The sequence below is a fragment of the Helianthus annuus genome, chromosome 4 (assembly GCF_002127325.2).
Source record: "Helianthus annuus cultivar XRQ/B chromosome 4, HanXRQr2.0-SUNRISE, whole genome shotgun sequence".
NCBI lineage: Eukaryota > Viridiplantae > Streptophyta > Magnoliopsida > Asterales > Asteraceae > Helianthus > Helianthus annuus.
The window spans coordinates 7510035-7522701 of record NC_035436.2 but is presented as its reverse complement, the minus strand read 5'-3'; the positions used below and the strand labels follow the sequence as shown (position 1 = coordinate 7522701).

Genomic DNA, 12667 nt, shown 5'->3' with positions numbered 1-12667 from the left:
TGCCGGCAGTAGCGGAACTAGACCTATTTTGTGGGTTCGCATAAACCCACTCGGTTTGGAAAAAAATGAAAAATATAGTGAGAACCTTGTATGGTGTGAAATAAAATTAGTGATAATTTACAAACATGAATCTATCAGAAAAGTTCTTGAATTCGTCACTTGATGCCGGCCATTGTCGTTATTTCACTATTTAAAAGGCAATGTTTTTAACAAGTATAACTATAAATTTACGATGTTAAAAGGGAAGAAGCCCAATAAATGGAGTGAGCAACAAATGGTGTATAAATATGATGCATGCGTTCATGAGAATTAGGGGATCATGATTTGGTGGTTTTGGGTGTAATATGATTCGTTGACTATTTACATTTCATGGTTAAAAATGCAACTATAAGTTATAACATGGCTTGGTTGTGCACATATTATGGTGTTCATAAGATTTAGAAATTAAATATAACCAAAATAAAAATTGATCGAGTCGATCTTTTTCTGTTTTTAAGCGTTATTGTGTTACAAATATTGTTGAAGTATAAGTATTTATAGACTTATAACCTTAGAATGTAGGGGCACAACTTTTAAGGGGTCTAGAGGAGGGTCTGACCTCTCGAACTTTTCGCTCAGTAGTGTTATGTATGTACGTTTTGTATAGAATTTTTTAAGAATATACGTTTTTGACTCCCTGATTGTATAAAATTTTTTTTACTTATCGAATTTTTAGGTCCGGTAACTTCCGACCCCCAATGAAAATTTTTAACCTTTACCAGTGTTAGAATGGACCTTGAAAAATAAATCACTTTTAAATTTTAAATGCTCTTAGCCAGGACAAGTTTGCATTTGTGGAATACATAAATAGCAAAATTAGTTATTATTCTTTTAAGAAAACATCAAAGATTCGATATAGAACTAGAGACCAGTTAACGTACAATACGGCTTAACACGTACAACAGATAATTACGCATGTTCATTTGAAAATCACGCACGTTATAAACTAAAAAACCCAAATCACGCATGTTGGAAAACATTAATCACGCATGATGAAATATTAATCACGCACGTTATACACATAATCACGCACATTCGTTAAACCGTATTGTATTTTATACTTTTCCTACAGAATTAGATACTGTTTGAATTCTATTTCTATTATCTATAATATATAGATATAGATAGATATAATAAAATAATAATAAGAAAGTAATATATGGAACATATTCGCAGAACCGTAGACACTGATAACATTGCAAAGATAAGTTTAAAAAAATCTCAAAGGCCACGTAACCACGACACGCGTCAACCTACTAGACACGTGTCACACACCCATCTCACCTTCAACTCTATATAGTACTCACCTCCATGCACATATCCACCAAAGCAAATCAACTTCGAATACTCAAATCTTCAAACAAAAAAAACACTTCAAATTTCCAATCAACAAACTCACTTCAACAATGGCATCAAACGAGCAAAACTTCAAAGCCGGAGAAGTCAAAGGCCGAACCGAAGAAAAAACCGGTCAAATGATGGGAAACGTCAAGGACAAAGCACAACAAGGAAAAGACAAGACTTCCGGCGCGGCTGGCTCGGCTTGGGACAAGACCAAGGAGTCAGCCGACCAGACCGGAAGTTACGTGTCCGAAAAAACCGGAGCGGCGCGCGACAAGATGGGCCAGATGGGCCAAGCCACGAAAGACAAGGCGTCGGATGTGGCGCAGTCGACTAAGGAAACGGCGCAAGCCGGGACGGAGAAAACCGGGGGGATAATGCAACAAACCGGGGAGAAAGTGAAGGGTATGGCGCAAGGAGCTGCGGATGCGGTTAAGAGTACTTTTGGGATGGGGGGAAAGGATGAGGATGAGGAGTTTGAGGGTGGTGTGGGTGGTGGTAGGACCACCAAGACTACCACCACCACCAGGAGGGTGGTTCCATAGATGTTAGTTATGGTGGTTTGATAAGTGGTGTGGTTTGATTGTCTTTTGTTGTTTTTCTTTGTTTCATGTTTTAGTTGTGGATCGTGTCTTTTAGAAACAAACATGATCGAGGGGTGGTGTGTATGTCTTGCCACCTTTGTGTTTTCAGATCTACTTTATAATAAATTTACACTGCTATAATAAATTTAATACTGCTGATAAATTGTATTTTCTCTAGTTAAAATTTATTTTCTTTTTTTTATATCTCATTTGTATATTTTCTATCGTGAAGTACACCTAATAAAACAAAATAAAATGATAGAATTATTATAAAATAATGCGCAACTAGAAAAAAAGTAGGTATTTTTTGGTCTCCCAACTGTTATTATTATGTCACAATTAGACCATGGAGGGGGATGAAGGGTGGGTGTTAAATGTGGCTCTCGTCTAAATGGAGGGGCATGAAGGGTGGGTCTTAAATGTGGCTCTCATCTAAGCAAGAGACATAGGGTGGTGTTGGTGTTAGGGCGTGGGAAGGGCTACACCTAGTTTTTAAAAAAACCAAGTAATTACAAATCTTTTATCATAAACTACCAATTAACTCGCGCCATATCACCAACCAAACGCCATATCACCAACCAAATTCTCTCTTACGCCGGCGAAGAATCCCCCAACCAAATTCTCTTCACGCCGGCGAAGAATCCCCCAACCAAATTCTCTCCCACGCCAACCAAATTCTCTCTCACACCAAATTCTCTCCCACACCGGTGAAGAATCCCTGCCATGTTATTCCCATATTTCTTAAAACCTCTAATTATTTTAATTTATTTTAAATTAAGATATTTAAAAAATTGTTTTAATTAATTAACTTTAAAAAATATAAAAAAAATCATAACATAAATAAAATCAAACTTAGAACAATAAAAAACAATACTAGATCAAGAAATAGAATTGAAGTGTATAGAGTGTGAATATTTGGGTGGTAGAGTGGTAAAATTTTGGGTATAAAAATGGTAGAATTTTATGTGAAAATTTGTTGGAAATTGGTATATACATAAAGGGTTGAATGTTAAATGATTATTATTTTTTAAGTAATGGTGAGATGAATATTGAGCATACTCACCTTTACTCCTTATGATTGGTGTCATCTCACGATGGTTACTCCTTATGGTGTCATCTCACCACGATTTGGTGTAAAACGTTCCCCGGAATCGAGGGGTTGTGTTTTTGTCCAGGGCCGGCCTGCCTTCCCCATGAGTTCCCCGACTCAACTCCGACTAGCCGTATTGAACTCGGCATATTTATAGCCATAGAAAGTTAGAAACTTATAGAGTTTGAAAGGTCAACACGCTTTATGAACTTTACCGGTCTATCACAACTTAAAATAATTTTTATACGTCAATGACATGTAATCTTTTCCTAACTAGGCCGCGTTTTACCAATCCACTGGTTAGATTTGTCTCAACAACCAGATATCGCTATAAATAAGTAAAAAATTATACTATATAGATATAACTAACTTAAAACAAAATACAAAACTATCAAATTTATTGAAGTGAATTTATAGTTCTTTAAAGTCAAAGGGCTAACTAACTAAAAATGGTAACATGCCGTAAAAGCATTTAAAGAAAAGGCAATGTTGACCGTTAAAGTCAAAGGGCTAACTAACTAGTAAAACTTGGACAAAACTGGTGATGTACTCATATCAATATTATTGTTTTTAAACATTCTAAAACACCTTAAAGCATTTTACATAACCTAAATTATGCTTTTGATGCTGCAGATTATGATACAGTTTAACATATTCATTAGTCATTACATTCAAAAAATAGACAAAAGAGAATTGATTGTGAATACAACCTCGCACTAATAGATTATTATATTTTGACCCGACCCGTACTTGATCAAACATTTACCTACTTTGATCTGACCCATTTTGACTTGCATGGAAATGTTACCCATTTTGACCCATTATGCACCTACTTTGGGCTAACCCACACTGAAATACCAATAAAACTACCCAAATCTATATCAACATTGCAATTGAAATAATTAACATGTTAAAGTTAATAAATTTTGAGTTTAAAAACACAGTACAAAAGCAAGACAGCACAAAACAAGAAACAGTCAGATCTGAAATGTGGAAGTGTCGAAATGGGTCACAACGGGTAATGTTTAAAAGAATGGGCTATGAGTACAGAAATACTTATTTCAGTTAACAATTTATATATTTTGATAATATGACCCGAGCCAACCCATTATAAGTAAACAGGTCACAAGTGCTACCTCTACAAAATAGATCAAAAATTCTATCTCAAAACTTTGCAGGAACCGTTCCTTGATTCTCAAGTATTCCGTCATTGTTCATAAATCATAATATTTAAGCTACCCAAATATTATGACTATTTCTAAGTTCAAGAATGTCATCTAACAGAGAAAAGAGAAACAAAACAAACCAAAAGAATATGCACAGCAAGATGCTTGAAATGTGGGGGTATCAGATTGTGCTAGTGGGAAACGGTCAAAAACAAATAAGCTTATACGAGTCAAGTTGATCCAATGCACTTTTGTCCAAACTTTTTATTTAAATAACCGTGTCAAAAAAGACTAAAAAAACAATTTATATCGTATTTCCTTTTTGAATAGTATCATTTAGAATTTTCATGCGATAAAACTTAAAGGTACACTGCCGGTGACTTTTTGTCACACCCTGGCTTTGCGGAAGCGTGGTTAATTTGGTGTGACTTCTTAATACCATAGCTTAATCATAACAAAGCTATATGAAAGTATAACCATGCAAGATCATCCATTGATTAAGTTTCAAAATAAAAGTACCACAACATTGTTTTAAAGTACCAACACATGCAACGGAAGTTACAACCTAATTCATAAAAACATTGTTCAGAATCACAAACATAAAGCAGACGTAGTTTAAGAGCGGTGGCTCGTCCAGGCAAGAGCCACGACCCCTAAACTTGGATGACCTTATTTCTCATACGCAGCGTGAAAACGTATCATACCATGCCAGATCCTTAATTTCCTGAAATACATGTAAGTTGGAAAAATCAACAAAATTGTTGAGCAAGTTCATGTATAGTGAGTAAGTAAAAACCTTTGTAAGTATAAAATCCTGGTATGTAGCAAATAAGGAAAAAGAGATCACCAATGGTTTGCAAGGCCATTGATATGTGTGAAATGCAAGTAGGAAGGCTCAAACCTAGCAGATTTATGCGCCGGGTACAAAGTCATCCCGAGGTCCGTTACGCTGGGCCTGGGACTGGGCTCGCTACACCCAAATAGATCTATCGCTCCTGCCCCTCGGTCCTACCCTGAGGATTAATGACCTCAAGTTTCCGCCTACCCAGTTCACATGATCTAAATAACAACCCTCCTCACGCTAACCATACCATATAAGAAATATTCGCAAACATAGTAACATGTATTTCACCCCCGCAGTTTAGAAAACTGAAAACAGTTAAGAGAAAAGGGGGACATGAACTCACAGTCAGTGCGTCGCTATACCAAGTACTCCAAATGTCCGACAGCTGTGCAACGACCTACATGTGCTAACTTTATTAGACGGATGGCCGTGCCTTGGCTTTATAGTTTACATTTTTGGGGAAACAGTTAGACAACCGTTCCTTGTATGTACTTGGTAATTTAATTTCCTTCCCAAGGATGGGGGATTTAATACATGTGCGTTCAATTTATAATATTAAGTCTCACTTAATATATCTTACTTCTCATTCCAAAATATAAATATTTTTCTCAAAAATACTATATTTTCACTTCACATAATATTTCCAAAAATAATACGTTGACAAAATACGCGTTCATGAATATTTCCGCCTAATGCGTAAGTTACGTTTTAGTAATCGGGTGGTAATAGTAATTACCGTTGTAACTTATATGTTTGTCGTGTAAGCGTTTGCATTATTTTGGGTTCGTCAACGTTTGTAAATATTATTTTTACTCTAAAAATAATATTTATATATTATCACAAAATAATCATAAACAGTGTGGTGACAAATATATTTATCGAATAAATATTTATCACGTTTAGTTTCGTGAAAATCCCACCTCCGATTATTTAGTAAATAAAGTCATGGCGAAATATATTTGAAAATATATCAAAAATAGTTCTAACACTTGTAAATAATTCTAAGTGTTAGATTTTAGAAAAATTTCGCCAGAGTTTCCCCTGTAACTGGAGGTGGCCACGCTTTCAAGCGTATCATTTTCTTTTACAAAAATCACTTCAACAACCTTTTGATTCAATCAAACAATTTCCAACGCATTAAACTAGTTTTCAACACATCAAACTTGCCGACTAGTATGTAAATCGCATTATTACATGAACTTGTAGTTTTTCCGAAAACTATTGTGTAGATCCCCTTATATTTGGTGGATCTTTGTATGAAATAGTTTAATCTTGTAAAAACCCCGTTTTTAGAATAAATCATTCTTTACAACTTCCCGTCATCTTTCTCAAAGATTGATATTTTGTCGAAAACTTCTTATTTCACAAGTGTTTATACACTTGTGGTTTGTAAAATCACATTTGTTAGTATGTCATCCGACTTTTATAAAACATGATTTTCTCGACACTTGGTTCTATGAAAATACCACTTGCAGATACGTAGATCCGCTAGTTTAAACACCACTTTACTTGTAAAATTACTTTTACACAAGTTCATGTCTTTCGTGTGGTAGAGTTTCACCTTTTAACCCTTGTACCATTAGAAACAAGCTTATGTCAAGATTTATGATCTTAACAAAGTCGGGTTAAACGATGATCCGAGCCACCACAACGTAGATCGGGCCTTAATAATCACCATATTCAAACACTACAACTTTTACACAAGTTATGATCTTTTATCCAACAAAATTCAAGTTTTAGTAAACTTTAAAGATCCAAAAGATGGGTTTCCGCATTTTAACCGTTATAAATCATATTAACCACTTTAGATATGTTCGAGAGTGAGTTTTAAACATTATACCTCTAGCTCGGGGCTAGGGAAGATTCTAGGCGAAAATGAGGTGGATAAAAGCTAAGTAATGAGGTCCTTCCGCTTCCGTTTGCTCCAAGGCTCCTAATACGTGACCCGTAAGGCTTGTATATACTTGGAATGGATTGATCAAAGCTCGACAATGGTGGATGGTGGTGGGGAGTCTTCGGCCGAGAACCAAGAGAGGGAAAGAGAGAGTGATTTTTGGTGAAGTGTGGTGTGAGATCTCTTGTGTTAAGCTCATGTATTTATAGACAAACTCATGTTCCAAATCCAATGGTTGTTATGTCTACTAGATATTAGACATAACTTAATTTAATAATCAAATGTGTACTAGCTAGTTACAAGAGGACCAAACCGGCCCAAGGGGGGGGGGTCACTTGGTTCGATTTCAAGTGTGTAGTTGGAGCTTAGTTACGTTAAGTAGGTTAACTTTAGGGTTTAACTCCGTTAGTTAAGTGTTGCGTTATATCACGGGTGTTAGGGTAATCAGGGACCCTAACTGGCTCAGAAAAGACTAATGATATTTCTGGCAATATTTTTATGTTCCGGGTATAGTCCGGTTGTTCGGTTGGATAGTAATCCGTTAAAGTGCTTAAGTAATCTTTTAAGCGTCGTTAATGATACTTTTAGTGACACATTTTGTTCTGCAAAGTGTCAGGAATATTTCCTCATGTTTTGGCACTTTATTAGTTAGCTAGAAGCTAGTGTGTTAAATAAAGTGCTGTGTTTTGTGCTTAGAGTACGTTTTAGGCACATCCAATCATTGTATCTTATTCCTAGAGACGCAGTTTTACAACCCTTGTATCCCTACACACACTATGGGTGTAGTAAAATATTTCTGGCTCATACAGGCCTTTAGAGGCAGTGTTTGCCTGATGCTGGCTTTATCAGCATGTTCAATAGGTTATCCGTTCATAGTGCTACTGTGCTTTTGTGCATCATGAAAATAATGTAGTGACAGTATGTAAGGTATGATGCAGATATGTACAAGTATCAACAGTCAAGTAGCAGTCTATCCATAAATTCAAGTAAGCACAGTAATTAAGCAGTAAATTATTATTAATTAAGTCGTACGGAAACCTGGTTTAGTGAGGGTTGTCACATTCTCCCCCCGTTAAAGAAATTTCGTCCTCGAAATTTGTACTACCTTAACTCCTTTTGGTCACGTCACGCAAATATAACATCGAAGTAGATAGTCATCAAACTGCATCAAAGCTTACTCACCCTTGGTGGTTCCAAGAATATTTAACAATCCACACCCTCTATATACATTCCGTAATTTTCTACTCAAATGAAATGGTAAAGGGATCTGTCAACTCCCAAGTAGCCAAGTGGCAAGGTTCAGTGCGTTTGACCCTTTTGAACTGTGAGGATACACCGAATGAATACAGATGGATCTGGTGTATCCTTGCTTTGATTTGTAGTTGCATCAGGAATGTGTAAATGACAAGTCAACAAAAGTTTATGTATCTTGCGTGGAACGGTTGGCCATGATTAGCAACAGCTACAAGTTTGTAGTGACACACAAGGTATCGTAATGACAAGACTCGTAATAGTGATGACTGAACAAAATCACCGAGTTTGGAACCAGATGAAAGTGTACCAAAGCAAACCGGAAGGTGAAATTGAGTACTGCAAGGCGTTTGCTTGATTATGAAAGAATCGTTAGGGGGTACACCATGTTATGCAATGAATTTATGTACCTTTGACTCAGCACGCAAGTGTGTTGAGAGTGATTTAATTGTGATAACGAAAATGGTTTTAGGGCGAGTTGTCAAATAACCAATTAAATCCGTGTACTAAGCGAGTAGTTAGAGAAGCACAAGCTGCAATTCTGTGAAAGTATCATTGTAAGGTATCAAAATCTATCAACGATTTAATGAAGTCATAGACCAAACAAGTCTATTACGACTCGAAACAAAAGAACCTATGTCAAAGTATTAGAATATGATGCTCTCAATACATCATATGGCGTCTCAAATCAAACATGTGATCTGGATAAGTTCAAGCAGTCGAACCTAGTTTCAACGTAACCAAACAATAAACGTACATGTCAACAAGGAAATCTTGACATGATAGCAAACATGTAACTTGCAAGCAGGTGGTTTCAATAAGTGTGTTGACTTGATAACAAAAGAGTCAACAGTGACAAAATATAGGTCATTCGAATCGCAAACTAGTAATTAGATTCGGCGATGTAATAGCTGAACATTCATGAAGCGTTTATTCGAAATGAAACCACATGCGTAGCAAATGGTGCATGGGTTATGAAGTGATGCGTTCTTACTAAAACGAAGAAGTGACCAAATATATGAAGCAAACGTGCATTCGCTCTCAGCGAAGGAAGACAACGCGATGCAACTACTTGAAGGGAGCAGAAATGCAAATTTCTACTTGTTAGAAGTGAAAATGAAGACTTCAACGGAAGAAAATTTAAGTACTTTCGGGTTCGTTAACTATAATGATAGGTTGATCAAGTTAATGATGTTTGATTGAGTTGACAGATATTGTTCCTAGATGTAAGGCTTCTAGTCTTTCTGGATTCCACACCTCGTGTGAATCTGGTTTATTCATTGTGTAGGAAGCAGTATTTTGTTTATGTTTAAGCACGATCATTGTCCCACAATTTCATCCTGGTATATTCTCTGACGATGTTCGATTGTCGATCAGTCGTGTAGTAGTCGGGTTCTCATCGTTAGTTGTACAAGAGGTCCGCAAATTTTTAGCAAGAGTCGCTGATTTTGGTGGGTTAGCTTGTTCGGTTCCTGGTAGCTGATGTTTACTTGAAAATCATCATCCTCCTTTTTAACGAGCAGATATGGGGTTTTCCCAACAGGGGATTTTTGGTCTGTTATCTTCCTTCTTCGTCAACTTCTGTAGCTTCACCGTCAATCCTTGTGCTTCCGAAGATATAAGTCGTTAAGGGGTATTGACCGCAGGTGTGACGTTTGGAATTTATCTGACGCGAACGGGATTAGCCGTAGGAGAGAAGATTCTGGGAAGTCCTCGTGGAGACCTTAGGGCATTTTCTTGTAATAAAAAGATCTTAGTTCTTTGGCTCCTCCTGTCCCCGACATGGGCCAAGAAGCAACCTATTCTTCACGCAACATCCTCCATGCCTTCAGGCAATTTGTAGTTTGTAGAGGCGTATCTTTCCTCATGAGTCATGATTGCTTCGTCGTTCATCTCCGGGACGCGGGTAACGATTTTCCGCTTGGTTGCTTGATCGCGGGTTCATCCTAGTTACTATGTCGAGGTCGTTTATTAATTAGCCTTAGTAAGAGTGGGTCGACTAACTTACTCTCTACTAACCTAAGTAGATTCCTAAATTCATGAGATGCGAGACAAAGGTCGGAACCGTTATCAAATAACGTGAATGCAAGACCTTGGGTTGACAAAGAACGTACCAGTGACCATATCTGGATCCTGGCAGGCCTTACTAGCTCCGGTGTTGGATGCTTCTTCGTGGTCTTGGTTAGTCTCCCTTGGGCAATCCTTTCCAAGGTGCCCCATACCACCGCAGTTACAACCTTCCTTTCCTCTTTTCGTCTCCTGCCAACACGTTTCCCTGTCGTGTCCCCTTTTTCCACAGTTGTCGCACTTCCTATTACTGCACTTCCCTTTATGATGGCGCTGGCATACTTCGCACTTAGGTAGATTACCCAGGTACATCTTTCCCTTTTTGGCCCTTCTCCTTTCTTTTGCCTGATCACCTCCCTGAGATTTACCAAGCTTTCTTTTGTTCTTCCCAGATGTCTCCATTGTTGTTTCCTTTTTCTCATCCGGAATCGATAGTTTCACCAACCTAAATGCTTCCTTAGTGAGCTCCAGTCCTGTTACATGGGCAATCACGGGTGATGGCGGCGTCGATGCCATCATCAAGCTCAAGGCCTGAGGTGTCAATTCCCAAATAGATTGCTCCATTCTCTTCAACTCGGGTTCCACTAGGTACGGAATGACTCGCGACAAATCGTAAAGCCTTTTCACGTGCTTTACCACATCTGGACCTTCCTTCTGTAGCTCCCTGAACTCTAATTCCAACCCTTGGATATCCTTCTGAGAACAATACTCCTTTCGCATTATCTCTTTCAGCTCGCTCCATGACATCGCATAAGCTACAGCCTCGTCCAACTCTCGAACCTTACGGTCCCACCATAACAGAGCTCCATCTTGTAGCAATCCGGAAATGTATGGGACTTGCTGCTCTGGCGTGCAACCACTCATTCGCACAACGACATCCACATTCTCAGCCCATTTTACAAATGCTATGGCACCTCCCGTGCCACCGAAATTCGGAGGGTTGCATTCTAGGAAAAACTGGTAGGTACACCCTGTATCCAAGAATTGATCATCACAATAGGTATTAGCAGGGCACTTTAGGGACTTTCCAACGTATTGTAATGTGTCTCAAGTGACTTAAACATTACCGTTAGGTAGGTCTCTCCCCGAGGCACCTTCGCCATGTTGGTAGCGAAGAACCTCGTGCCGAGCTCTGACTCGAGAGGCGTGCGCTAACCATTCTGCCTCAGTCAGTCGGGTGATCTCTTGATGCGACATCTTCTAGGAAGAAGTTCATGTTAGTTAGGTCTCTTCTATTCAGGGAACATAAATAGTTGTTTGGAACACATGTATCTCACATGTTTAAGTCATTATATTACACATCACGCAATTCATCAAGCAAGTAATTGGGATCATGCTTGCCGAACGTATATCAAACAAACACGTGTTTCTCAGTCATAGCACATTCCCATTATATTGGTATTACGTCTTATGATTAGGTTTTCATTATACGGGTAAGCACATTGCATCACAATCATAACGTTCGTACGTAATTTGAGGATTTCGTTGAATAAAAGTATAGCAAGTAAACATGTAGTATCAAAATTTTAGTACGCGCATAAGCGTTACTGATCACATTTAGCAATGACATGGTGACTGAGCTTTTGTTGATTATTGGCCATAATGTTTTAGCACATGCTTTATGACAATTGGTTTCCATCGTTTTCCGGCTACAATTTCATTGCCTTACGAAATGTATCACATTATCAGGGCCATCGGATCTCCCTACCCTTGCCCAACAAGTATATTAGCATATCTAAATTGCGTAGTCAGACGTGGTCCTCACAAATCTCCACAATCTTGGGGTCTCTACCCAATCGTAACGCAATCTGCGTTATCCAGGTATCAACATTTCTAGTAACTAAGGTGGGGGAGGAGAGAGTAGTAAACTGTCGACATGCTTGAATTCCTCCGCGAGCTTGTATATTCCTCGAAGTAGTTAACTGATTTGCCTTTTAATGGTAAAAGGAACGTTTATCAAAAATCCCGGGGGACGGTGGAATATCAAAGGTTAAGAGCATAAAAGGGATCCTGATGTATGTGGCGAATCAAGGCATGTTGGTGAAGGACGTGGTGTTTTACTTAAAGTTTTCAGACAATATGCTGTCTTGTGATGTAGACACTTAACTCATGTTTTTAGTTATGTAATGTTTTGCATTTGAAGTTGCCCTTTCGAGGTGTCAGCTTAGCTTCAACGTCCCGCGACTCTTATCCTTAACTTGCAGTTGCTGTTACTGGAGCAACTTATCCTGTGTGCGTTTTTCATAATGCGAGAAATGGTAAGGGTTTATAGTTAGCATAGTGCGTTTGTAGGCACCATCCAATTGGCTTATCGAACGTTGTAGTGGTGAGTGTAGCAAGCGGTGCGGCCTGGGGAATCTCTTCTAGGTGCGGGTATATCCTGATAGAAGG

At 38.2% G+C, this 12667-nt stretch overlaps 2 protein-coding genes across 2 annotated transcripts; one reads left to right on the top strand and one right to left on the bottom strand.

Annotated features, from left to right (window-relative positions):
* The first annotated feature begins 1375 nt into the window (after positions 1-1375).
* LOC110935652 (late embryogenesis abundant protein Dc3) lies at positions 1376-2127 on the top strand. Its single transcript, XM_022178030.2, has one exon. It carries the CDS (start codon positions 1446-1448, stop codon positions 1923-1925), a length of 480 nt encoding a protein of 159 aa, XP_022033722.1. The 5' UTR covers positions 1376-1445; the 3' UTR covers positions 1926-2127.
* An 8152-nt stretch (positions 2128-10279) lies between these two features.
* LOC110932829 lies at positions 10280-11473 on the bottom strand. Its single transcript, XM_022176085.1, has 2 exons — positions 11344-11473; positions 10280-11247 (listed from the first exon to the last, which is right to left on the bottom strand). The coding sequence occupies exons 1-2, from the start codon at positions 11471-11473 to the stop codon at positions 10280-10282; spliced, it is 1098 nt and encodes a 365-aa protein (XP_022031777.1).
* Positions 11474-12667: the final 1194 nt, after the last annotated feature.

Coding starts and splice junctions, on each gene's coding strand:
- LOC110935652 (XM_022178030.2), top strand. CDS start 1,446: ATGGCATCAAACGAGCAAAACTTCAAAGCCGGAGAAGTCAAAGGCCGA.
- LOC110932829 (XM_022176085.1), bottom strand. CDS start 11,473: ATGTCGCATCAAGAGATCACCCGACTGACTGAGGCAGAATGGTTAGCG. Junction 11,248..11,343: donor GGGGAGAGACCTACCTAACG/GTAATGTTTAAG, acceptor TCTTGGATACAG/GGTGTACCTACCAGTTTTTC.